This window comes from Capra hircus, chromosome 7, assembly GCF_001704415.2.
Source record: "Capra hircus breed San Clemente chromosome 7, ASM170441v1, whole genome shotgun sequence".
Classification (NCBI taxonomy): Eukaryota; Metazoa; Chordata; class Mammalia; order Artiodactyla; family Bovidae; genus Capra; species Capra hircus.
Window position 1 is genome coordinate 37,006,104 of NC_030814.1, and position 25,146 is coordinate 37,031,249.

The following is a 25,146-nucleotide window of genomic DNA, read 5'->3' on the forward strand; positions in this document are numbered from 1 at the left end:
CCTTTTTCATGTCCTTTACTCTGCTATCTTATGTCTCAATCAACTCAGGTAGGAAAGAGGGTGTTATTTACTGAGTCTCAGAAGACCTTACTTTTTAAAAGTTAATGTAGACTCATAAACCTTTTACCAAGTAAGTAGAAATTAAACACTTATTGTAAAACAGCGAGGCATTGATAGTACAAGAGATGTGAAACAAGCTTGCCTTTATGTCATTTGGCATCACTTTAGGAAAATAAGATACTAATATAAGATAAGTAACTTAACAAAACAATGCTATATATGAGACGAAAAGCTAAATTGTATTTTACAGTCAATAAATATGATTGAATGCAGAAAAGGAAAGTTAATTTGTTATTGAATGAATAAAAGAAAAGTTTTCATCAAGCATTTGGGTCTTGATTTGGACTTTTGGGGAAATAACAAAATTTAAATGGATAGAGATTAGAGGAAATTTCTACAAAGGGTGCATGCCATCATAAGGGGTTCAGAGACAAAAAATAATAATAGTTACTATTTATTGAGCACTATCGATAGACCCTTATTTATGTATCTCATTTAAAATTCCTAACAGTCCTGCAAGGATGCTGTTGTTGTTGAAGTCTTACAAGGATAGGTGACTATGATAATATATCAACTTTAGAGGCTTGGAGCCTTACAAGATTGATTTGCTCCAATGTCACTCTGCTGTCAGTGATGAATTTGAATTCAGCAAGGCTGAATCCTAGAGTCAGCAGTTCTAGCCCCCAAGGGTATGCCTCACAGAAAGTAATACTTATGCAAATCACTGAATAGTCCATGGGAACAAGTGAGGACGAGTGGTAAAATCACGTATGGTTATTATGGGATACAGGCAGAGGAGCTTAAATTTGACCTTAAACTGAACTGGGATATATTAAAGTTTCTTAATTAGAAAAGTAGCATGAGAGAATAATAGTTTTGTGGGAAGACTGAGTTGCAATGTGGGAGAATCACAATAGTTCTCAGACCACAATCAAGTTTGTAAAAATTATTGTATTGCACAGTATTTCAGTAAAGTGGTCTACAGACTGACCACAATGGCAAAATGAATTACCAGAGGAATAAATCCACCATTTTGGCTAATTTTAATATTTCTTTTTCTTACATAGTGATAGTGGTTGACATTTATTGTGTGCTTAGGATATGCCAATGATTTTTAAGTGCTTTTCATGCATTAATCATTTAATACTGGTGATAACTCCATGAGGTATTGTTATTATTACTCCCATTTCACACATGAATAAGCTGAGGCAGAGACATATTAAGTAATTTCCCCAAGGACAGATACACTCTTATCTAGTAAAAGGACTGGTATTATAAACCCAGGCATTCTGGTTCAGAAATTTGTATTCTTACCTACCACTCTGCTATCTGTTCTATGCTCCAGTGACTCTAATCTGTACAGGTTACATTCATAACCTGTCTTAGGTGTAAAGCATCTAATTATCCTGGGGCTTCACTGGTGGCTCAGTGGTAAAGAATCCACTTGTCAATGCTGGAGATGTGGGTGCAATCCCTGGATTGGGAAGATCCCCTGGAGAAGGAAATGGCAATCTACTCCAGTATTCTTGCTTGGGAAATCCCATGGACAGAGATGCCTGGTGGTCTACAGTCCATGGAGTAGCAAGAGAGTTGGGCATGACTCAGAGACTAAACAAAAACAACAAAATCTAATCATCCTAAGTCAGCATTTCCCAATGTTTGAGTCACAGAATGTCAGCAAGCATCACTTAAAGAAAAGGGTTTGGGGAAAATATGATTGGAACACACTAGATTAAATGCAGTTCAACAGTTTACCTTACCTCGGGACTGGTCAGAGCTCTAACCCTGCCAATCTGGGTGCCTTGTGGAAATGCTGGTCTAAACTGTTATTTTCTCTAACATTTATTCTGAATCATCTGAGCTATTAGGAAATCAGATGACTTTTAAGATGGCGTAAACAAAAAGATATTTCAAAAAATAGTATTTAATTAATGTATCTTCAAAATAACTGTAACGATGTGTCTCATGGCCTCTTGATGATTTTTTGCTTCTATAGGAGTTTGGCTGTCAAGAGTCCAGAAATATTATATAATATCTGCAGAGCTCTACAGACTTACCAACTCCCATCAGATAAAAGAGAAAATCATGTTCATTTGGATTGGGAAAGGAGAGAGCAGGTATGTATTCATTTTATTCTCACTCTTGGTAATAATTTAATGATTGCCTTTTGCAGTGAAGCTGAACCTTTCCCACAGGTGTTATTTCATTCTCAGTCTAATTCTGGTCAAGTATTTGCTCAGCTTTTATACTCATTTCTCATTTTTAACCAAAAATAATTCAGAAATTGCAGTGTTTACAGCTATTCTATACTAGTCCCGGCCATCAGAAAGTGACCATTCTTCAATCAATATGTCTTCCTAACTAAAATATAAGGTAATTCACACTATTGGAATCACAGAACATAGACCAAGGTGAAGGAAAAATTTCCGTGTTGAACAAAAGAAGACTACAGTGGTTGATAACTATAAACAGGCCTGGCCTGAAAAGCGAATGGGTATTTTCCATTATGTAAATATTATATACACATATATTACATGTATATATATTATATATATATGATATATTACTTATTATGCACACAGGGAAACACAAAGATATAACCAGGGCACTGCAAATTACTTCCTAAAAACCTAATCCATATTTTTCCTTTCAAAAGTTAAATTTAGAAAATACTCCAGGAAAACCAAAATTGCAGACTCACTTACCATATCATGGTCTGAAACGGGTCCGAAACTGGTGACGAAGATGTCAGTCTTCACTTCAGTTACACGCTCTGATGAAGCAGGAAATTGGGACAGTGAATGTCTATCAACAGCCCTGATTAGATCTCACAACCATATACTCACACCCAAATGGGAAATTTATTGGCTTTGATTAGCTATTTCTAAAATTGCTCCACTGTGTAGTCCTGATAATTTACTGCTTACACATGAAATTTCACAGTGAATATTTTTCAATGGAGAAGGGAGCCTAAATATGCCACTCTGGGAGACAGATTTTATGGAGAGGTCAGATGATTCTTAATGGATTCTGTAAGAATGGACACACTTTCCTGAATGATACCAAGCCATTTCATGTTGTCATAAAAAATATGTTAGCATATGGTTATGATTTAAGATTAACTATTCTTATACAGCTTGCCAGATTCTCCAGGTATTCAGGCTATTCTTGGGATGTATATATAATGTACTGTAGCAAACTTTATTAACTGTTTAAGGACTCCAGGGTGTGTTTTATAAACGATTTCTTTCTGGCATTAAATCATAAGTGGATTATCCAAATTACTCCCTGGGAAAAGAATCTGACAACCTATGCAAGTATCTTCAATTTTGAGGACAAGAAGCACATATTATGGTACAGCAAAAGTTCATTTAATAGACTCCATTTCAAGGTCAATGTAATTTTATGTTAGTGGCTCTGAGGCATATATATCATCCAATAAAACGTATGTAGTTTGGTGACAACCCAACACAGATATTAAAAAAAATATATGTTGCTTGTATAAAAGGAAACCTTTGTTGAGAGGTGGGAATGAAAAGATGACTTTTTAATTTTCAGCTTTAGCTCTGAGAAATAACAGTCCAGCATCTTAAACAATTCATTTCATTGATAAGGATATTTATATCTTTTGTGTAGTATATTAAAAAGTTAACCCAATACCTACAATAATGAATTCGTTTGAAACTCAAAAATTTTATCCCCTAGCAATTCACTTGTAAAGAATTAAATGTTCAGTATAAATTTGGCTCTTGAAAGTCACGTTATACACATAATGTGTATCTCAAATGATAGAATAATTTTGAGATGGAGATAGTTCCATCCATAAACAATCCATTATTTTTTAGGTTTTGTTCCCTACCCCCAAAGATTTCATTGGCTCCAAAATGCTTAAATGAGCCTGCTGACATAATAATTATGTGGGGTTTACTGTTCAGTGTTTCAAAATAAAGAACATAGCTTGAGACAAAGAGAATAGAGTTGTGTTTTTAGAACTCATTTCCATCCTCAACTTTAACATCCAACATCCTGCAGCAACTGTGGAGCTTAAGAGAATAGCTGTCAGCACCAAGTCTCAGATGTATTAACCACTTGCCTCTCACACCACGTTCCTCTTCTCACCTCTTCCAGCAGTCATTCTCTCTTCCAGCATACATCTCTCTCTCTACTGCACACTTTATTTCCATATATACATATATGGAAATATATATTTGTATATCTGTTATTTCTTAAGAGCCCAGCAAGAGCTCACACTTTATTAGAATGTCAGAATGACTTTCAATTAAAAATCATAATACAATGAAAACATGCTATCTAGTCACAAAAGCTGCAGTTCATCTATTCATTGGGCTCATTTTTGTCCTTTCTCTTTCAAGACTTCCCTTTCTAGATCAAGTAAAACAAATCATTTTGTTCTTGAAGTTGCCTTTCAGTTCTCTCCAGATTACAAGCTATAAGGTTTTTGATGAATATCTTATGGCTTTGAGTGACAATTATGGAAGTAAGATTATTTCCTTTCTTTCATTTTATTTTTATGGTAGGGACCTATCATTAAATGCACACTTACTTGGGGAAATAAGTGTCCCTGTTTTTACACTTGCAAGTGCTTCGTGGCCTGAGACAATTCTTTTGGACTCCTTTATCAGTATTATCTATTTCAGGAGTGTGAGGAGAAAACAAATACTCCCCGAGGTAGCTAGCTTTTCAAAGCTTGGCTTACCAGATGTTTTAGGGGCAACCAATATGCTTTTTTCTTAAATGCTGAGGAGGATGTGGAGAAAAGGGAACCCTCCTACACTGTTGGTGGGAACATAAATTAGTGCAGCCACTATGGAGAACAGTATGGATATTCTGTAAAAAACTAAAAATAGAGCTACCATATGATCCAGCAGTCCAACTCTTGGGCATATATCTGGAGGAAATGATAATTTGAAAAGACATATGCACCTCAATGTTCATTGTAGCACTATGTACAATAGCCAAAACATGGAAGCAACCTAAATGTCCATCAACAAAGGAATGGATAGAAAGCAAGTGCTACATATATACAATGGAATATTAACCATAGAATGAAGAAAATAATGCCATTCTCAGCAACATGGATGGAGCCAGAAATCATCATGCTGAGTGATGTCAGTCAGAGAAAGACAAATATCATATGATACCACTTAAAGTTACAAATGTAGAAAACAAACATGGTTACCAGGGGGTAAGGAGGTATGGGCTGAATTGGGAGATTAGGATTGACATAGACACACTACTATATATAAAATAGACAACTAATAAGATAACTGGTAAGTATTATATAGCATATTCAAAAGCAGAGACATTACTTTGCAAACAAAGGTCCGTCTAGTCAAGGCTATGGTTTTTCCTGTGGTCATGTATGGATGTGATAGTTGGACTGTGAAGAAAGCTGAGCGCCGAAGGATTGATGCTTTTGAACTGTGGTGTTGGAGAAAACTTTTGAGAGTCCCTTGGACTGCAAGGAGATCCAACCAGTCCATTCTAAAGGAGATCAGTCTTGGGTGTTCTTTGGAAGGAATGATGCTAAAGCTGAAGCTCCAGTACTTTGGCCACCTCATGCGAAGAGCTGACTCATTGGAAAAGACTTTGATGCTGGGAGGGATTGGGGGCAGGAGGATAAGGGGACAACAGAGGATGAGATGGCTGGATGGCATCACCAACTCAATGGACATGAGATTGAGTGAATGCTGGGAGTTGGTGATGGACAGGGAGGCCTGGCGTGCTGCAATTCATGGGGTCGCAAAGAGTCAGACACAACTGAGCAACGGAACTGAACTGATTATATAGTATAGGGAACTCTAAACAATAGTCTGTAATGGCCTATATGAGAAAATAATCTAAAAAAGAATGGTATATGTCTATGCACAACTGATTCACTTTGCTGTATATCAGAAACTAACACAACATTATAAATCAACTGTACGCCAATAAAATTTTTCTAAAACTCTGTTCTATCTATCATAAAATGCTCTGAAGAAGTGAACTTGCCAGTATACGGAATATTTCTCTCTGCTGTTTTTAGATTGTTAGCAGATGATTCCATCTGTAACCTAGGGGAAGCAAGATAATCAGCAGACTCACTCTCTTTTTTTTTTTTTTTTGAATTTTAATTTTTACTTTATTTTACTTTATAATACTGTATTGGTTTTGCCATACATTGACATGAATCCACCACGGGTGTACACTTTCTATACTTTCCCTTCTAATATAGCTCCCTGGAGAAGGCAATGGCAACCCACCCCAGTACTGTTGCCTGGAAAATCCCATGGACGGAGGAGCCTGGAAGGCTGCAGTCCATGGTGTCACTAAGAGTCAGACACGACTGAATGACTTCACTTTCACTTTTCACTTTCATGCATTGGAGAAGGAAATGGCAACCCACTCCAGTGTTCCTGCCTGGAGAATCCCAGGGATGGCGGAGCCTGGTGGGCTGCCGTCTATGGGGTCGCACAGAGTCGGACACGACTAAAGCGATTTAGCAGCAGTAGCAGCAGCATAGCTCCCTTGTCACATGTTCAAGTAGTTTTCTTTTATTTGTCATCAGTGAATATATAGTGGAAAAAGTAGTTACCATTGCTGTCAAACTGCTTATTATGTATGCTGCTGAAAGATATGTCTTGGACATTACCATGCTCATTTCTCTAAGAAACCATGTTTTAAATGAAAGTGGTCAACATCATCTACCCCTGTGTTTCTGAAACTCACTTGGGAATGCTACTCTAAAACATTACAAAAGCTTTAGAGTAAGCATAAGCACAATATAGCATATTATGTAATTTACAAAAAAAAATTTTAATAAAAAAATATAAGTCCATAGTTTAAGTTGAGATGCTTCAGAAAAATATTTTAAAAATTTAAATTCCCTGAAACATCACCATCCACATAAATTCACTGTTAATATCTTGATGTATTCCCTTACATAGTTTTTTCTATTCAAATATATACTTAATGATTATCCTCAAACCACATTCTCACTCAGTTGAGTACAATTTCAGTGGCAAAGAATAGAATCCTTTGACCAAAAGCGTCCTTCACTTCAGCTCACCAGGGAGTCCTTAAGTGGCACGTGAAGCCATTCTGCTTTAAGATAAACATTTTAAAATCTGGAGTGCAAAGGTTCAAGGTAGAGGGTCACTGTGAAGGAACTTCAGCCAAATTATAAATAGTGCCGTGGTTAACTTGCTTTTTTGACAAAATAATGGTGGTTTGAAATCCAATCCTCTTCAGATCAACCAGGCTTAAATGGAAGATGCACTCATACTCATGTGTTTTGGCTGAGAGCTAAGGCAACTGTTGAAGAACTTTCTTTTTCCCAGTTCTAGAAAAACTTTGTCATCCCCTCCCCCTCCCCTCCAGCAAAAATTTTATTTTTATACATATATATAAAATGTATTATTTAAGGAACAACAAAATTTAAATCACATGCTCTAATACCAGGCTTTATTGACTTAGCATTAGACTCTGAAGTTATTAGAAATATCTAGAAAGTATTCAAGGCCTTTCTATGGATCACATGGGAAAAGTAAAGAGTTTTATGCTTGAGGATGACCCAGAGAGATGTTGTGGGGAGGGAGGTGGGAGGGGGGTTCATGTTTGGGAACGCATGTAAGAATTTAAGATTTTAAAATTTAAATAAATAAATAAATAATAAAAATAAAAATTTAAAAATTGGGAAAAAAAAAAAAAAGAGTTTTATGCTTGAAATATTCTATTTGAGAGCATACAACATGAAGCAGAAATTCTAATGAAGTTTAGCTAGGAAGATTACACACTTAACCAAAGTTATATGTGAATGAACCTCTTATGTAATGAAGAAACTGTCTGCAAGTGGAAATCAATCAAAATAACTTGGTTGGAAGAGACTAGATCAATCAGCAAGTAATTTTTTTTTTCTAATCCAGTATTTTTGTCACAATAATCCTCTGTCCAGTGTAAAATAATCAACAGATTCTTTAGAATTAGTATAACTGTATACACATGTTCAAGTTTTCAAAGGATAAAGATGGAATAGAGTTATGTAAAATGAAATTATGATGGTGGTTATTGTTACAGTGATTGAGGATATCTAAGATAGTACATCAATGTAAATTAAGTTTATAATGATTAAAATCATTTTTTAAACAAGCACACCCTTCAAAGATATATTATTTATATTACATATATGTGCACACACATATATTCACAAACACACATATATGCATACACATTTGTACATACACTGTTATAACCTCTATAACAGCTAGACAGCTGTAGATCTGTTTTTACTAGGGATTTCCTACAATGTTGATATCCTGCTGATAAGTATTGAAGTAACAGATGTTTTGAAGTGATAATTCAAAAAGATGATTAGCGCTTGAGGCAAAAATCAGAAAAGCAGTGTAGTATAGTAAGTAGTAAGCACACTGGATTAAGAGTCAAAACACTTGGATTTTAACTCGGATTTTCCTAGAGAACAAGCTTTGTGATTTTAAGACAATCCTTTAACGTCTCTTAGACTATTTTATTACTTCTTCAGTGAAGAAATACTACCTGCACAGTCAACTCCATTCTATTGGAGTGAGAGTCAAATAGATATATTTTCTGGGTACATTAATTTAGTCAACAAATGTTTATTGAGAGTTTTCTATGTGCTAGGAAGGCACTTTTCTAGATGCCAGTAATACACTGGTTAACAAAAGTGCAATTGTTCCTGTTCTTCTGCAGCATATCTCATAGTCTTAGGTAACACATATTTTAGGTAAATAGGTTAGAAACATAGATAAACAGGTAGGTAGATAGACAAAATTATATACATAGTTGTGTATAAGCATATATGCACGAATTACGCTAGTTAATGTCAGATCATTATAAATGCTCTGAAAGAAGAGATAGCATTTGACCTGTGACCTCGATGGTGAGAAAAATTCAAGGATGAACAGATCCAGGCAAAGACATTTCAAGGAGAGGAAAGAATAAAGCAAAGATCTAAAGCATAAAAGAAAGAATAAAGCAAAGATGAGAATAAATGCTCTTTGTTTAAGAAAGTCCATACATCTGGAACTTGGTGATGCTGATGATCATGGTATAAGATGGCACTCTAGAGGTAAGAGGGTCCACACTTAAAGAGCTCTTTATAGAAGCAGGTGACCTTTGTTCTAATGTAATAAGAAGCTTTGGGGTAATGAAGTGAAATAATATTACTTGTGGTTTAAGAAGACAACTGATACTTTGTAAAGAGTGGATTGTAAGAGTGACTATTTTTTTAAAAAAATGGAAGAGGGAATCAATAGTGAAGAATTGTAGGTAGTATTTTGTTAGGGATTCCTATTACAACAATTTATTTAACACGGCACTAGCCATATTTTCAATGGAAATGCTGTCTACTAAGGAACTCAGAATAATATTCACTGGACCCAGTTCTGTGTGCTTGTAACTTATGAAGGAGGTTTATTGCCTCCTTCAAGCTACTTTGCTACTATTAATTCACAGAGGCAGTCACTATATGGGGTCTGAATTGGCTAGCATTAGTCATTATAAAAAAGTATTTCTTAAAACCCCACTTTGAAACTGTCCTGTTCAGAAATTGAAAATATCTTGAGCTCACTACATAACCATCAATTTATACTCCTGCTGTCTATGGGGTCACACAGGTTCAGACACAACTGAAGTGACTTAGCAGCAGCAGCAGCATTGGACAATGTTTCAGCTCCCTGCCAATCTGCCTGGAGCAGCGTTTCTGCTCCTTGTCCTTCATTTCCATTCCCTTAACTCTTTACCAGTTTCCCCTACCTGCTACTGTAGAGCAACTTGGTGATGGTTGGTGATGCAATTGCTAAATCTGGATATGGAGTAGAAAATCACATTTTGAAATGTCTAAATTGCTTTGGGTAGTATACTCATTCCCTATCAAGCTACCAGCGATATTTTTCACAGAACTAGAACAAATAATTTCAAGATTTGTATGGAAATACAAAAAACCTCGAATAGCCAAAGCAATCTTGAGAAAGAAGAATGGAACTGGAGGAATCAACTTGCCTGATTTCAGGCTCTACTACAAAGGCACAGTCATCAAGACAGTATGGTACTGGCACAAAGACAGAAATATAGATCAATGGAACAAAATAGAAAGCCCAGAGATAAATCCACACACCTATGGACACCTTATCTTTGACAAAGGAGGCAAGAATATACAATGGAGTAAAGACAATCTCTTTAGCAAGTGGTGCTGGGAAAACTGGTCAACCACTTGTAAAAGAATGAAACTAGATCACTTTCTAACACCGCACACAAAAATAAACTCAAAATGGATTAAAGATCTAAATGTAAGACCAGAAACTATAAAACTCCTAGAAGAGAACATAGGCAAAACACTCTCCAACATAAAGCACAGCAGGATCCTCTATGACCCACCTCCCAGAATTCTGGAAGTAAAAGCAAAAATAAACAAATGGGATCTAATTAAAATTAAAAGCTTCTGCACAACAAAGGAAACTATAAGCAAGGTGAAAAGACAGCCTTCTGAATGGGAGAAAATAATGGCAAATGAAGCAACTGACAAACGACTGATCTCAAAAATATACAAGCAACTTATGCAGCTCAATTCCAGAAAAATAAACGACCCAATAAAAAAATGGGCCAAAGAACTAAATAGACATTTCTCCAGAGAAGGCATACAGATGGCTAACAAACACATGAAAAGATGCTCAACATCACTCATTATCAGAGAAATGCAAATCAAAACCACAGTGAGGTACCACTTCACACCAGTCAGAATGGCTGTGATCCAAAAGTCTGCTAGCAATAAATGCTGGAGAGGGTGTGGAGAAAAGGGAACCCTCCTACACTGTTGGTGGGAATGCAAACTAGTGCAGCCACTATGGAGAACAGTGTGGAGATTCCTTAAAAAATTGCAAATAGAACTGCCGTATGACCCAGCAATCCCACTGCTAGGCATACACACCGAGGAAACCAGAATAGAAAGAGACACATGTACCCGAATGTTCATCGCAGCACTGTTTATAATAGCCAGGACATGGAAACAACCTAGATGTCCATCAGCAGATGAATGGATAAGAAAGCTGTGTTACATATACACAATGGAGTATTACTCAGCGGTTAAAAAGAACACATTTGAATCAGTTCTGATGAGATGGATGAAACTGGAGCCGATTATATAGAGTGAAGTAAGCCAGAAAGAAAAACACCAATACAGTATACTAACACATATATATAGAATTTAGAAAGATGGCAATGATGACCCTGTATGCAAGACAGCAGAAAAGACACAGATGTGTATAGCGGACTTTTGGACTCAGAGGGAGAGGGAGAGGGTGGGATGATTTGGGAGAATGGCATTGTAACAGGTATACTATCATGTAAGAATCGAATCGCCAGTCTATGTCCGATGCAGGATACAGCATGCTTGGGGCTGGTGCACGGAGATGACCCAGAGAGATGTTATGGGGAGGGAGGTGGGAGGGGGATTCATATTTGGGAATGCATGTACACCCGTGGTGGATTCATGTCAATGTATGGCAAAACCAATACAGTATTATAAAGTAAAATAAAATAAAAATTAAAATTAAAAAAAAAAGAAATGTCTAGCCAATGCCTGGTCCTTTTGTGTTTTCAGATTTCCAGAACTCAGATGATATAAGCATCTCCCAGGGAAAAAAGGTAAAGCATATTACAGCAGACATTCATCTCTCCTCCACTGAGACTGTCCCTCCTTAGCTCCTTATATCATGGCATTTCTATTGGGAGAGGGCAAAGCTTTAGAAAAGGATGTGATTGCTGTACTGGAGAAATGGGTTTCTTTCAGTCTATATAAGTCTTGATCAAAATTGCCTAATATGCAATAGCTTTGAGGCATCATAGTTTCTGTTCCCATTATAGAATTTTAGTTATATGAGGATAATAATCTTGGAGGGATATGCCATCCACTTAGGACTCAGTTTCAAGTGTTTCAAAATGGCAGAGTCCATGACTATGAACAAGAAGATTCTCAACTCAGAAACACTACGAATATGATTTTTCAAATTAAGAATTCAAGTTCAGGCTGTAAAACACCAACCATCTAAAGAATATATTTATACACATACACACACACACACACACACACACACACACACACACACACACATTTAGTAGTTCACATTCATTCTAGTACCAAGAGAGGAAATGTTAAGTATATAAAAAGGTCAAAAGTAAGTGCACAAAATATAAACTGCAGTCGTTTACCAATAATTTGGCCTTTATAACCTGAGCATAGTCTCAGAGGCAACATTTTATCTTAGGAAGTGCTTGGCACAATGATCTATACACAAAAAGGAAAAATGGAAGCAGCAAGTTTTTAAACATGCTAAAACATTCCTCTGGGCATCTCACTTGGATTCATTAGACAAGCTGGCTTCATGAGCTGACTGGATCTCTCAGCCAGTAAAGGTTAAAAGGTGTTCTCTGTTCATTTTAACAGTTTTTCTTGTGTCTTTGGTAACCGCTCTTCCTCTAAAATTCAGTTGAATTATGGACTGTCTAGTTATAGTATTTCAGTGGAAATAGACTGCATTAGGCCAAAGTCTGAGCATCTGCTCTACACCTTGCATTAAAAGCACCAGACAAAGCTATAGCAAATTCAAAAAGAAGAATTCTAGAGTGGAATTTCATGTTTGGGAACGCATGTACACCCGTGGTGGATTCATGTCAATGTATGGCAAAACCAATACAGTATTGTAAAGTAAAATAAAGTAAAAATAAAAATTAAAAAAAAAGAAGTCCAAAGACAAGTACACACACGTATGTATGTGTATATATATATATATATTTTCTTTTTAAACCGTACTCCATTACCTATATACACATATTGATATTGGAAATCAAAACATTGCCTATGGACATCAGGGAGGAGTCTGGAGTTAATTAATTAAAAGAAGATTGAGGAAACTTTCAGCATTGATAGATATGTTCTATATCTTGTTTGGGTTATGGTTACATAGGTGTATATAATTCTGAAAATCCACCAAACTGAACATGTGAAGTATAATTCAGTACAAAATAAAATAACACATAAATTTTGAAATTAAAAAAAAGTTAACAAGAAAAGCTATTAATTGGTAAAGTAAATATATCAACAGCAATAACAAATATTGGAGAAATCTAATGTTTTAACTTGTTTTGGGGTACTGTCAGTAATTTAGGATCTTTTTTATTGAAAGTGAATATATTGTGACATAATATCTTGTCCTCTAAATTTTTGAAATTCTGGCTTTTTAATATAAATACAAAATATGTGCTTTAAGTGAACATGGATAAAATGGTTGCCTCTGATTTCAACATCACACAGCATATAAAAACATAAAAAAGATCATAGTTACCTAAAGTTTATAAAGTGACACAAAATTTCACAGAAGTTAATCTGATTTTTTTTCGCCTTAGAGTGCTCTTTAGTGTTCCACCTTGAATTATTTTGACATAAAGAAACATAACCCAAGATGCCAATTCCCCAAGAAGCCAATACCACTTTGCCAGCAGCACTCATATCCAGTCCAGTCTCCTTGCCTGGTGGGAGATACTTACTATCTTAAAGCTGAGATCTCTTGCAATAATTAGGCTAAAGGAAGTCTAAAAGGTCTCATACAGGCATAAAAGATCAAAAATTGGGAAAATCAAGAAGATAAGGAGTATGCTTTGAGGCATAGATTGTTTATCAGATGGTATGTCAGTGCTCAAATACCTTGAGAGAAAATCCCAGCTACATTCCAGTTATATATACTCATCTAACTGAGAGCTTCAATTAACTAAAATCTAAAACAACAACAACCCAATTCTGTAACACAGGAAAAAGAAGAAAATCTTAACTAAATATGTTAGGTTTATAGTAGGAATAAATAAGTAGTTTCGCCAGTGGCTCAGTGGTAAAGAACCTGCCTGTAATTCAGGAGACCTGGCAGGAGCCTCGGGTTTGATTCCTAGGTCAGGAAGATCCCCTCGAAAATGGCCACCCACTTCAGTATTCTTGCCTGGAAAATTCCATGGACAGCCCATGGGGTTGCAAAAGAGTCAGACACGACTCAGTGATTAAACAACAACAGGAATAAAGTCAATTCTCTACCTACATCCCTACCTACCTATTTACTTCTCCCATCCATCTGGGTTTGTCACATGATGAGTACACACGGGCACTCTTTCACTGCAAAGAGTCTAAATGGGGCAGCCTGTCTAAATGGTGGGGCAGAGAGGGCGGGAAAGATGTTACTGGAAGGATACTGCTTCTCCTTAAAAACCTGAAAACTTTCTTCAGAATGCAGTTTTGGATCTGTTTCTGGATTGTTCTTACCCCTCCTCCTAGAGTGCAGGGAAAGCCAGTGTGATAGTGGCTGAAATTTTACCCAGATTGGTTTATTTGTTGGGGAGGAGGAGGGGAGTGGGGGGAGCATCGTTTACTCTTTTAGAAAGTTGGAGAAAATTTAGGCTTCTTTAGTTTTAGATTCACAGCCAATAAGGAGAAACCTTGAGAAAACAGATTTCCTCAGAAGGTGTTTGGTTTGGTCTTGATTTAAAATGAAAAGAGGAACCTTGATTAATCAAGGAACACCTTAGCCTAGCCAGCCTCGGAACACAGACGCCTCTCCCGCACCAGGCGCTCTAGCTGTCCTCCTCTGCCTTCTCCAGCTCTCTCACCTTTCTCCGTTCTTTCTCTTAGTTTGAATACCCTCTTTCAATACCCTCTCGCTCTCCTTTCTGCTCTAACCTTTCCTTTCTTATCTTGCCTTTTTTTTTTTCCTGGATTTTATGTCCTCTCCTTCCTCAACCATTTTATTCTTTTGTGAGAACCACGCTTTAGGCACGAGCCTTTCAAAAAGATTCTTCCCTCTTTGGTTGCAAGGAAGAAGGAGCCCTCCACACCTTGCCCTCAAAGAAGGCAATATTAGACGAGAATGAACTCAACAATCACTGACAATTTTGATTTTATATTCTGGCTACAGACTATTTCAATTCAAGTCTATTTAAAGCTTTCTTCCTTAATTTTGTACTTAAAATATGAATTTGCCAAATGTTTTTCTCTTTATGTCCCTGAATAGAGGATATTACTAGAATTCCACACACTATCCTTTTTAGTGTTTTCTTTTTTAAAGTAGCTTTCCAGGATATCATTTTTTATGTTGTCCTTAAATTTTTTTCCCCCTAAGGATTGCTCTTGACCCTGAAAAGACAGTCTTTTTAAAATAGTATTACAATAATTGCAACCTCCTATCATCTGGATGAACCATATTATATATTTGTTTCTTAATTTTTGGATCTAGGGTGTACATTTCCAATGAGTAATATTACACCTTTGGATGCTGTGTGTGTTTCTAAAAAACAGGTCATGATGAAACTGCACGTACCAGAGTTTCTTACATTAGTCTCAAGTCTTAGCTTAACAACACATTTCTATATTTTATCAAGGCATTCAGAACAAAATATCTCTGCCTTCTGCACAATGTTGTTATTTTTATAAAACCAGACTTTTATCATAATAAAGAAGACAGTGGACTCCTTTCTCTTGCAAGAAAAGATTATTCCAGCTATGATCATGAACCTACTATGAGGAAATTTTTACCCCCTTTATAAGCTAATGATAATCTTTCAAGTATTGCCTCTATATAGTTTTTGCATTGAAAAGCAAATGAATCATGTAAAAAATTGATTTTTATAATGGAGAGCTACTAGAATGCAAGTTTAACTTAGCTAACCAGAAATCTATGGTAAAGACAGAATTAAATAATTCTGTAGAAATGTATGTAATAGATAATTTTAGTTTATAGCATCCAAATATCATGCATGATGTTAACATTTTTCTCTACTTCTATAGCTGATTATGTTTATAAAATATCTAAAAACTGTGTTTAATATTTAAGGCTGTATTTTTCTAAAGGCAGATAAACATTCTCAAAATGTACTTATAAACATCTAAATGACTCTGGAGATAGGGTAATAAACACATCCCATTATATCCCTTAAAACTGAAAAGGCAATCCAAAAAATGACAAAAATTAAGTTAGAATTAAAACTTTTTCATAAATCTCAAATCCATCAGATTTAATTGCAGTATGTTCTAAGATGACACATAAAATAGAAATGGAGTAAATTATTTAGGCTACTTTTAAATTTATTTTCATGTCTATCATAACCTCAAAATCACCATTTCCAGAAATCACAAATATCAGAAAATTCTTTTTAAAAAGAATAAAGAAGGCCCATTTTAAAACTTTTTCCTGAGCCCTTGAATCCTCTACTATGGTAGAGAACATTATATTCACTTCAATTAAAAAGAATACATCTTATCTATATTTAGCCTACCACTACTCTGTTCTTTACATTTTTGTTATTCTGAGGGGGTTAAATAGATAATAGATTCCATGAAAATTGCTGCCTGAATTAATGTAGTTGTTTCTGTATCATAAATTCACTATCTTGAGTCTTGAAAGAGTAGCTTTTCAACTCATTCTGAGTCTGTATTATATATCTTCGAGGTTTGTGGCTCTCCAAGACTTAGGTATGCATATGAAGATTAGGTGAAATGCTTCTTGCTTACACGATATTTGATTAAAGAATTAACATACACATTTATTAAAGTTATTATACATAATTAAGTTTAAATGAGCAGTCATGGGTGTGTTATCTGTACTCCAAATAACAATACGACCATATAGCTGATTATTAATGAAGGTGTGTGTGTAAAATTGTTTAACAAACGTAAAACTATGCATAGAACTTAAGAGGATACTCATATTCACATGTTAAAGTATTAAACCCAATTTCCTAAACTAGAATGAAGATAAGATTTTCTAGATATATTATAAAATTCTGCAGATTTTCTATGGATTGATATGGAGAAGGAAGATGAATAGGTAAAGAAATCAGATGCATGCCCATTCATAAAAGTTATTATCACTATTCTGACTTTCTTTTTGTCCGTTCCTCCCCTACCTGCAGTGTTTGCAGTTTATTTCAAATTTTATAAACTAAGAACAGTTTTCCTGAAACCACTCTAGATGTTTAGACATACACAGATTTTATATTAATACAGCACAGAGTTATTTATGCACTCTATTTTGTGACTGATACATTTTATTCCTTAACACTTTTTCTAAGAACTTAGTAAGGGGAAACCAAGTGGAATACAACAAACCTGGGGGAACTTGTATAGCATGTCCTAGAATGAATGCTTGAGATTGATAGGAAAGGACACCTGGTAAGACCTTTGACATATTTCTGAATTGTGCCTTTGACAAAGGAGTTTCTGTTAAACCTCTGAGACACTAAGGGCATTTGGCGGCCTCAAAGCAGACCTACGTCCCATACCCCTATGATCACACTACCTAAAGATTTAAAACGAAGATTCTAAATCCATGTTACCATTCTGTTTTAAAATCACAAATTGAATTCTTAAGCTTCTTATTCTTTGCAGATCTTTGCTGTCTAGATGGAGAAGAGATGAATTTCTTAAAACTGCCATTTCATAGTAGTTTAAATATTGCTATTAAATAGTTTCAACAAATGCTCTGGAGAAAGTACAGCATAAGTTATAGTTGGGAGTCATAGATAATAACCTTAGTTTCTTATGTGGCTTTGAACAATAATTCATTTCTTTGCCTCATTTGTTTTACTCTGAGATCAATATTTTGTTTTGACTTCATTATTCTTTGCTTAACTAAATAAGATAGGCTGGTTATCTTATTCAAAGGCTATTTAAATAAGTGTGTAATGTCTTGTATTATTTGCTTCTATTGTTATAAATATTGCATTATTAAGTGCTATCTTCTTCCTGAGTAGAAATTCATTAGTAAACAATTTAACTGGTATACAAAGAAAAATACATTTTTATTACAGAAAATTACAGTTTAAGTGCACTGAGAGAAAAAATACTACCATCTATCTCATTCACCTTTTGTCCCAAAGATGGGGTTAATCGAACACAAAATAGTGGATTAGTCTGTAATATTCCACAAGAAATGTTTACAGCAACAGATTCAGAAATATTTTAATGGAATCCAATGCAAACAAAGCAATGCGGAATGAAATAGCAATGCAGTCTTTGGGCTGGAAGGGAGAATATTACCCGCCTTTCTCCCTTGTAAAATCAAATCATACTTGCAAACGATTATGAATGTCAAGTAAATGTAACATTACTTTCATGACATTATGAGAAGTTTGAATTGCCTTTTATCACGTTTGGGTATGTGCATGGGATGACCATGGAAAACTGAATTAACATTGGGCAATCTATTGAAAATAGGATGAGTCATTACACTACATGCTGTTATTCTTCTTACTTTACCATGTAGAGGGAAGCAATGCTTTAATAGTAAAGGCTTAATATTGTTCTCTAAAATAAAACACAATAACGCTACTCACCTCCTAATCCCGGTCTCAGGCGATTGTCATAACCATCTAGGAGTCGGTCCAAAATCCTGGTGAAGACAGTGGTGTTGTCTTTAAGTTCATCTTGTAATGAGGGTTGTCCATAGCTGAAATATCAGAGGCAATAGCTAAATTATACATTTCGACTAAAACCTTTTTCCAAATAAAGCCTTCTGTAATTTTTTCCTTTCTATTGAATCTTAATTTGAAAATTCCTTTTTGTAAAATTAAAAAAAAATCATAGCTTAATTCTTAACATTTTCTTATATTTGTTCTCATAGATGATATGCTGTATATTCTAATATTTCTAACTTTGGAAGGAAAATTAAAGGACATGAGTTGTCTCTTTACATTTATAATTCTCAGTGTGTGTACAAAGTCGTAATGCATGTTTTCCCTGGGCAAGCAAGAACATTAATGCACACTACTGAAAAACCAAAATCTGGGAAACTTCTTCCCAAATTAAAAAAAAAGTATTTAGGAGCTACCAAAATAATTAATAGCTTTGTTTTCATTTAATATGTAGCATAATCCTAAAATTGCATCTACCAACATCCCTTCCTTCGTCCACTTCCTATGTTTCTTTTGTGATTTTTTATGTTCTTTCAGGTGTTTAAATGAGAAAAATAGAACTTGTTACTTATGATAATTATTTGTTCACATCAGTGTGTAATTTCTATTTCATGAAGGTTTATGAACCAATAACCAAAACTTTTTATAATTTGTCTATTCAAACCTCTAATTAATTGAATTTTTGTCCTTGTTGGTCTTAGAAGTAAAATATACCTTGGAAAAGGTAAGAACCAATATTCTTAATTTATGGTTTTAGTAAGTGATAATACAGGATTATTGTTTTAAGAAAGCACAGCTATTTGTGAGAAGAGTTTGAACTAAAATCCAGTTTTCTTTAACTTTTAGACATTATTTTCATTCTTCTATATCAGAGTAATTATTTCTGTTTAATTCTTTCTATGTGAATATCTAGTTTTCAATTCCTTATCATTACTAGTCTTTGAATTTTGATCATGTAATAACCACAGTTCAAATATTATATATTTATTGTATCAATCACATTATTATCTATGCTCCTTAAGTCATATTTTATGTAATGATAAGATGACACTTCCAAAATCCTTTGGGAGAAGAGTCTTCTATTTTAGGATAGATCACACTTACTGATACATTTCATTGATAGCTCTGACCTTGAGAAAAAATGAATATAGAGTGTAAACTAAAAAACTGACATAAAAATATCACTTTCATATTTTCTATGTAATATGCTTTTGGCTTCTTACTTGTGTGTTTATATTACTGATTAATCTAAGAAAAATAGTAACAGTTGAAACCAAGATTCACTTATTTGATAAAAGCAAGAAATATAATCAAGTATCAATTAAAAAACAAACACTATTATTTAGGTAATTAATGTTATACTGGTAAAATGTGAAACTTTTCTGATAAAATTTTAATAAGCTATAACTAACATCTATTCATGAATATAAAATATATTAAATGTACCTCTTTGAAACAATTCCACAGTATCATAAATTCAATATTAATACCATGCAGGTTGAGGGTTTACTCTCTTTTGGCAAAATTAAAGATCTTCCTGGTTTCTGAAATCAAATTTTCAGCAAGCTCTGTGTCTTCTAGGATGTCTCACTAGCAGATGACAGCGGTAAAGCAAAAATAGTTTTCTGAAGGCAATTATTTTTAAAAACTCATTGTCATAAAACCTACTGCCATGCATGCATCTTTCAAGGATATTAGAAGGTCATCTTGATAAAGGTAGAAAAGAAATGCTAGCACACTTTGAGTTGTGAATAGGGCCTGATCAAGCATTCTAAGGAAGAAGCACTAAAATAAGAAGGGGGGAGATGATGAGATGAAGTGACATGACAGAGCATATTAGATTGCTAATATGATTCCCCCAAAATGGAGTGGTCTATTACCTTTACCTGCATTTCCTTTGTTTTTATAGCATATGTCAAATTCAGGAAAGGCTTTTCTCCCCCTGGTTTGATTTTATAAATGTTGTTCTCACCAATAGTTTGGATTGGAATACAAATGCCAAAAGAGTCTTTTCCCTCCCTCCCAGCAAACCATTTCTGCTCTGCCAACTGGAATGATAATCATTCTTTTATGTGATTTTCTTAATCAGATTATGCTTCATCTTTAATTCTCATTTACTATGTAACTGTCAGAGAATAAGCCTAAGATGAAGATCAAGATTATTTATTTGCTATTAAACACTCATGCCAATGTAATGTCTCCTAAACTGAATATATAATCTATAATTTGTAGAGAAATGTCAGTTACAGTACTTGATTTTGATTCCGTATGAGCCACTATATAGGAAAACACTGTGCACTAACTCCATCTACAGGTCATCACAATAGTAACACTTCATATAATGTTTCAAAAGCAGTGAGGAACCTTTTACTGCTCAGATTAAGAGTATCTGACAATAAGGCATTTCCTGTTCATCTGGCAGTCATTATTCACCATGCACAATAACAAACATTAAAAATGGACAACTTCTCAATTGAAAAAAATCCTCCTAAATCCTCATATTTCCAGACTATTCCATCTCTCTGCCTTAACCTCTAAGGGTTCACTTTTTGTTACATTATGGAGAATCTTAGATTTTTACAGTATGGCTAAGACTTTGGCCACAGGAACAGATTACACTAGAAATATAAAAGCAGATAAAGGAGAACCTGAAATATTTGGTCATTTATATCTTTGCTATTATAATCTATCTATATGCTTGATGGGATCATTAGCTAATATTTTGAATATAGTTAATCATATTATTACATTTTTCTCATAACTTGTCTCCACAGTAAACTTAAATAGAAAAGTTCAGTTTTATCTACCGTTCTTAAATGTGTCTAGTATACTCTATTAGTTATATAAGTAATAGTTTTAAAACAAAATGCACATGCATTTATAAAAAATTATAACATTCAAATTAAAAATATTATTCCAAAGTTTCTACTTGCACATAGTCAGAAGTTACTCTATGATCTTTGCAACTAGTTAGAAATTTTCTTGTTGGAAAATCAACTTACATAGTATGCAGATATTAATTGGGGTAACTTTTTTATGAATTAGGAAACTGCATGTTTTGTTCGGTTACAACTAAGCAGTGAAAAGTTCAATTTAAGAATTAAATGGTGAATTAACACATTCCTTAACAAAAGCGTGTTAAGTGTATTCTAACTAACATGCAAATAAGATAATTATTTTTTCATACTGTTCTACTTTATTAGCTGGAATTTTATTGCTGTTAAGTTTTTTTAATTCCCTTAGTCATGAATTTATCCAAGGTTAATTTTCTTCACTCTGAAAGAATAAATGAAAAGTTACAGAAATTCTCATGCAGATTTAAAATAAAGGGTCCCCACCTTCTTCCAGTCAATGTGCTCAGAAAGAGGGTCCAGGCCCAAAGGTAGTCAGAGAGACCAGGACTTTTCTTCATTGCGGGCTTGTGCAGCTGAAAAGTAGAACAAGTAGAGATCAATGTCTCTTGCAAGAAACATCAGGTTATAACCACTAGGGCTGACTGAGGCAGTTCAGATAAATGCTTTGAAGTCAGGAAATGACCTCACTGGGATATGACACCTCATTGGAAGCAATGGAAACCTGGACCATCCATTCTCCACTTTCCCTTCCATTTCTCCATTCAGAAATATAAGTGTCTTAATTTCTCCTGTAAAAGAATACAAGTTGAAATGCTCTCAGGTGATAATATTGCTCAACATAGAATTGTGAGTTGTTTGTTTTTATAGGCTTTATATTTCCAGTATAGTTTGAATTACTCTCCTCTTGTTTGTCATCTGATAAATTTGACCTTTCTGATTTGAGTTCCCACAACTGCACTGTGCATTAAAAATCTTCAGCTGGTGTCTACAACAGAGAGAGCATGTCTGGGGGCTGTGATGGGGTTGGTTATTATGCTTTGATGACTGAATTCATCTTGGGGTTCTGGATACACCTTGATTTCAGAAGCAACTGCTATTTATCTTAAAAAAAAAATCATGAGATACACTGTTGAATCCTGAAGTCGTGCTTATAATTCTCTGCCTGTGATTGCCTTGTTAAATATGCTCACTAATGCTTCTGTGGGGCTAAAGGACACACTTTATAGTCAGTCCATGTGCTGGTCTCTCACACACAAACCACACTCACATAAATGCACACAAACATGCCTACACATATCTTTTAAGCCCTCTTGGATTCTGCCGGGTTGCTGCTAGAAAATGTTTCATCTCAAACAGATGGAAACTGGAGTGCTTTGCTTTGCATGAATAAGGGAATCTTTTTTTCCCTCTTAGGTAAAGTGCAATCAATCACCGTCTGCTGAATTTCGACTTGGTAGTGGGATGTTGGAGGAATGGAGGAGTCTGGAAAGCTTAGAGAATTTTTAAAATTATAACCTATTTGTGCAGTTAGTTTTTAAAAATAAGTGCACTACCTGGAGAAGGAGAAGATATGGTAACACTTTACTTGAATGTGCGATAATTGATTCCAGTTATGAAACTGTTCAAGGTAAAATTTGTTAGCACTTCCCTGAATCCCTCAGGAGGGTCAGTGATTAATGGATTGCAAGTCTTTTAAAGCATATTTTTCATGAGACACTCTATAGTTTAATGTGGTATGCCTTTAAATACATCTACACAAATGCTTTCCGCACTCTCTGGGATCATTTATATCAGTAAAAATCATTCCAAATGGCAATGTAAGCAATGAAACATAATTAAGGTGCTTAGAGTGGACAGTCTAGATCTAGAGATAAGAACTGTGAGATTCATACTTTTTCCCTAAACTAGTGACTGCTTTTAACATAGAAGAGTTGAATAGGACAAGGAATATTGGATAAATATCCTCATGTTAAAATATTGCATCTCAATTGCATAATTATATTAATCTTTTATTAATCTTCAGCATCTGTTATGAAGGAAAAACAACTTTCTCTACCTTATTAATATTTGTTGATCTTTATTTTTTAAAAAAGGTAATTCCCGAAGGAATAAATGAAACAAAACAAAACCCCAAAGCAAGATACCGTTGCTTTCTGTCCTCCTCTGACATTTTAAAAAGAGGAAAACAAACCTATCATGGCACTTGAGTTGTTGAGTAAGAAAGTTTCTTGCAAATACAAACATAATAGTTTAAGAGAAACGCTAAGCTGTCTCCTAACCCTTTTCCACCTTCAACCTCGCCTCATCAAACACACACTCCAAACACCCATATTCCATGCCACCCACATCAAATAAGAACTTGAGTTTTTTCGTGTTCAGAATGGGAGAGACCCCTACACCAGAGGGCATTTCAGCAGCATTCACCGGAAAGGAGAAAAGAGGCTTTTTTTTTTTTTTTTTTTTTTTTTTGCAGCCAGAAGGAGAGTGCCTTCCCTAAGATATGCAACGTTGAGACAGGTTTTCTATACCGGCGTCTTAACTTTAGAGGATGCCCCCACAACGCCCCTCCCCACTTCACCTCAGCTCCCTTTTGCCAAAAAAAAAAAAAAAAAAAAAAAGACCAAAACAACATGTCACCACCTACCCCGCGAAATACATTCAAATCTGCCTGCCAAAGGAAGGAAAGAAAACAAAGACGGAGAAAATAATAATAATGACGATAATGCTCCTAGACCGCTGCGGTTTTAAGCCTGAAAGAAAAACATTCGTTCTGTCTACCTGCTATGTGATCAGGTTCTTGTCCTGTTCCCTCTTTCTCTTTTCCCTATTGCATTCTGGTCTCTCCAACAAGGAAAAGGCACGTTCAAAGCTCTGCGTGCTGCGGTCCGAAGCCGCACTTACCTTGGGCCCCCTCTGGGCACAGGATCGCTCCAGACCCGGGAAAAGTCTGCGAGAGAAAATCGTGGAGAGCTTGGAGCCGGCGCGAGTCCGCGAGTCCGCGAGTCCGGGCGCGCCGGCAGCGGAGGGGCGTCCTCGCTCCGCCGCTCACTCACTCGGTCTGAGCGGGCTGAGCCATCATGGACTCTGCGTGTTCCTTTGCTGAAGATTTCACTCCTGAATTTGCTTCCCTATATTCCAATCTGCAGCTATACAACAAAAGATTTTTCTTTACCAAGACAGTAGTAATACGTCCCAGGGCAAACCGGATGTGAAATAGGCGGTGACTTCATGCCAGAGAGATTTTATTTTAGAAAGGAAGGTGGTACCAGCCTCTGGATCTGGAGACCAATCCGCCCATTTTTTATTTGCAGCACAATTTAACTTGCACCGCTCTGGCCCTAATCCCCTTCTCTGAGCTGCAGACTCAAATCCTTCTACAATCTGCTGCAAGCTTTCCCTTTTTGGGGGGGAGTAGAGACAGAGGAGGGAAGAGTAGAAAGGGTTAGAGGCACAGGGACTCTCCTCAGAATCTCTTCACACTTGCAATGTACGAACCCTCTATTTTAAGGTGTGCCTATTAAAAATACAACCGATCAGTATAACTATTCCACCTTTGATCAAATATTTAACCACTACATGCATATGAATGGATGCAAGCGATGAGACAGGGAGGTGCAGGGTTCCACATGTGGAAAGCGCGCTCTCCTCTCGCCTGTCTCGCTCACACGCACTCCCACACGTCTGAGTCCTTGTGTCTTGCAGAGTCACGAATGATGAGCGCTAGGAGGGAAGAGCTCTGGCCGGTGGGGAA

General features: G+C 35.6%; 1 protein-coding gene across 1 annotated transcript in view; it reads right to left on the reverse strand.

Annotated features, from left to right (window-relative positions):
• Positions 1-25,055, reverse strand: part of GABRA1 (gamma-aminobutyric acid type A receptor alpha1 subunit) — a 61,033-nt gene extending 35,978 nt beyond the window's left edge. Inside the window, exons 1-4 of the mRNA XM_013965743.2 lie at positions 24,297-25,055; positions 21,879-21,967; positions 18,463-18,575; positions 2,766-2,833 (exon numbers count right to left, since the gene is read on the reverse strand). Coding sequence (XP_013821197.1) covers positions 2,766-2,833; positions 18,463-18,575; positions 21,879-21,952 — 255 coding nt within the window. The 5' untranslated portion in view covers positions 21,953-21,967; positions 24,297-25,055. The remainder of the gene's footprint in view (positions 1-2,765; positions 2,834-18,462; positions 18,576-21,878; positions 21,968-24,296) is intronic.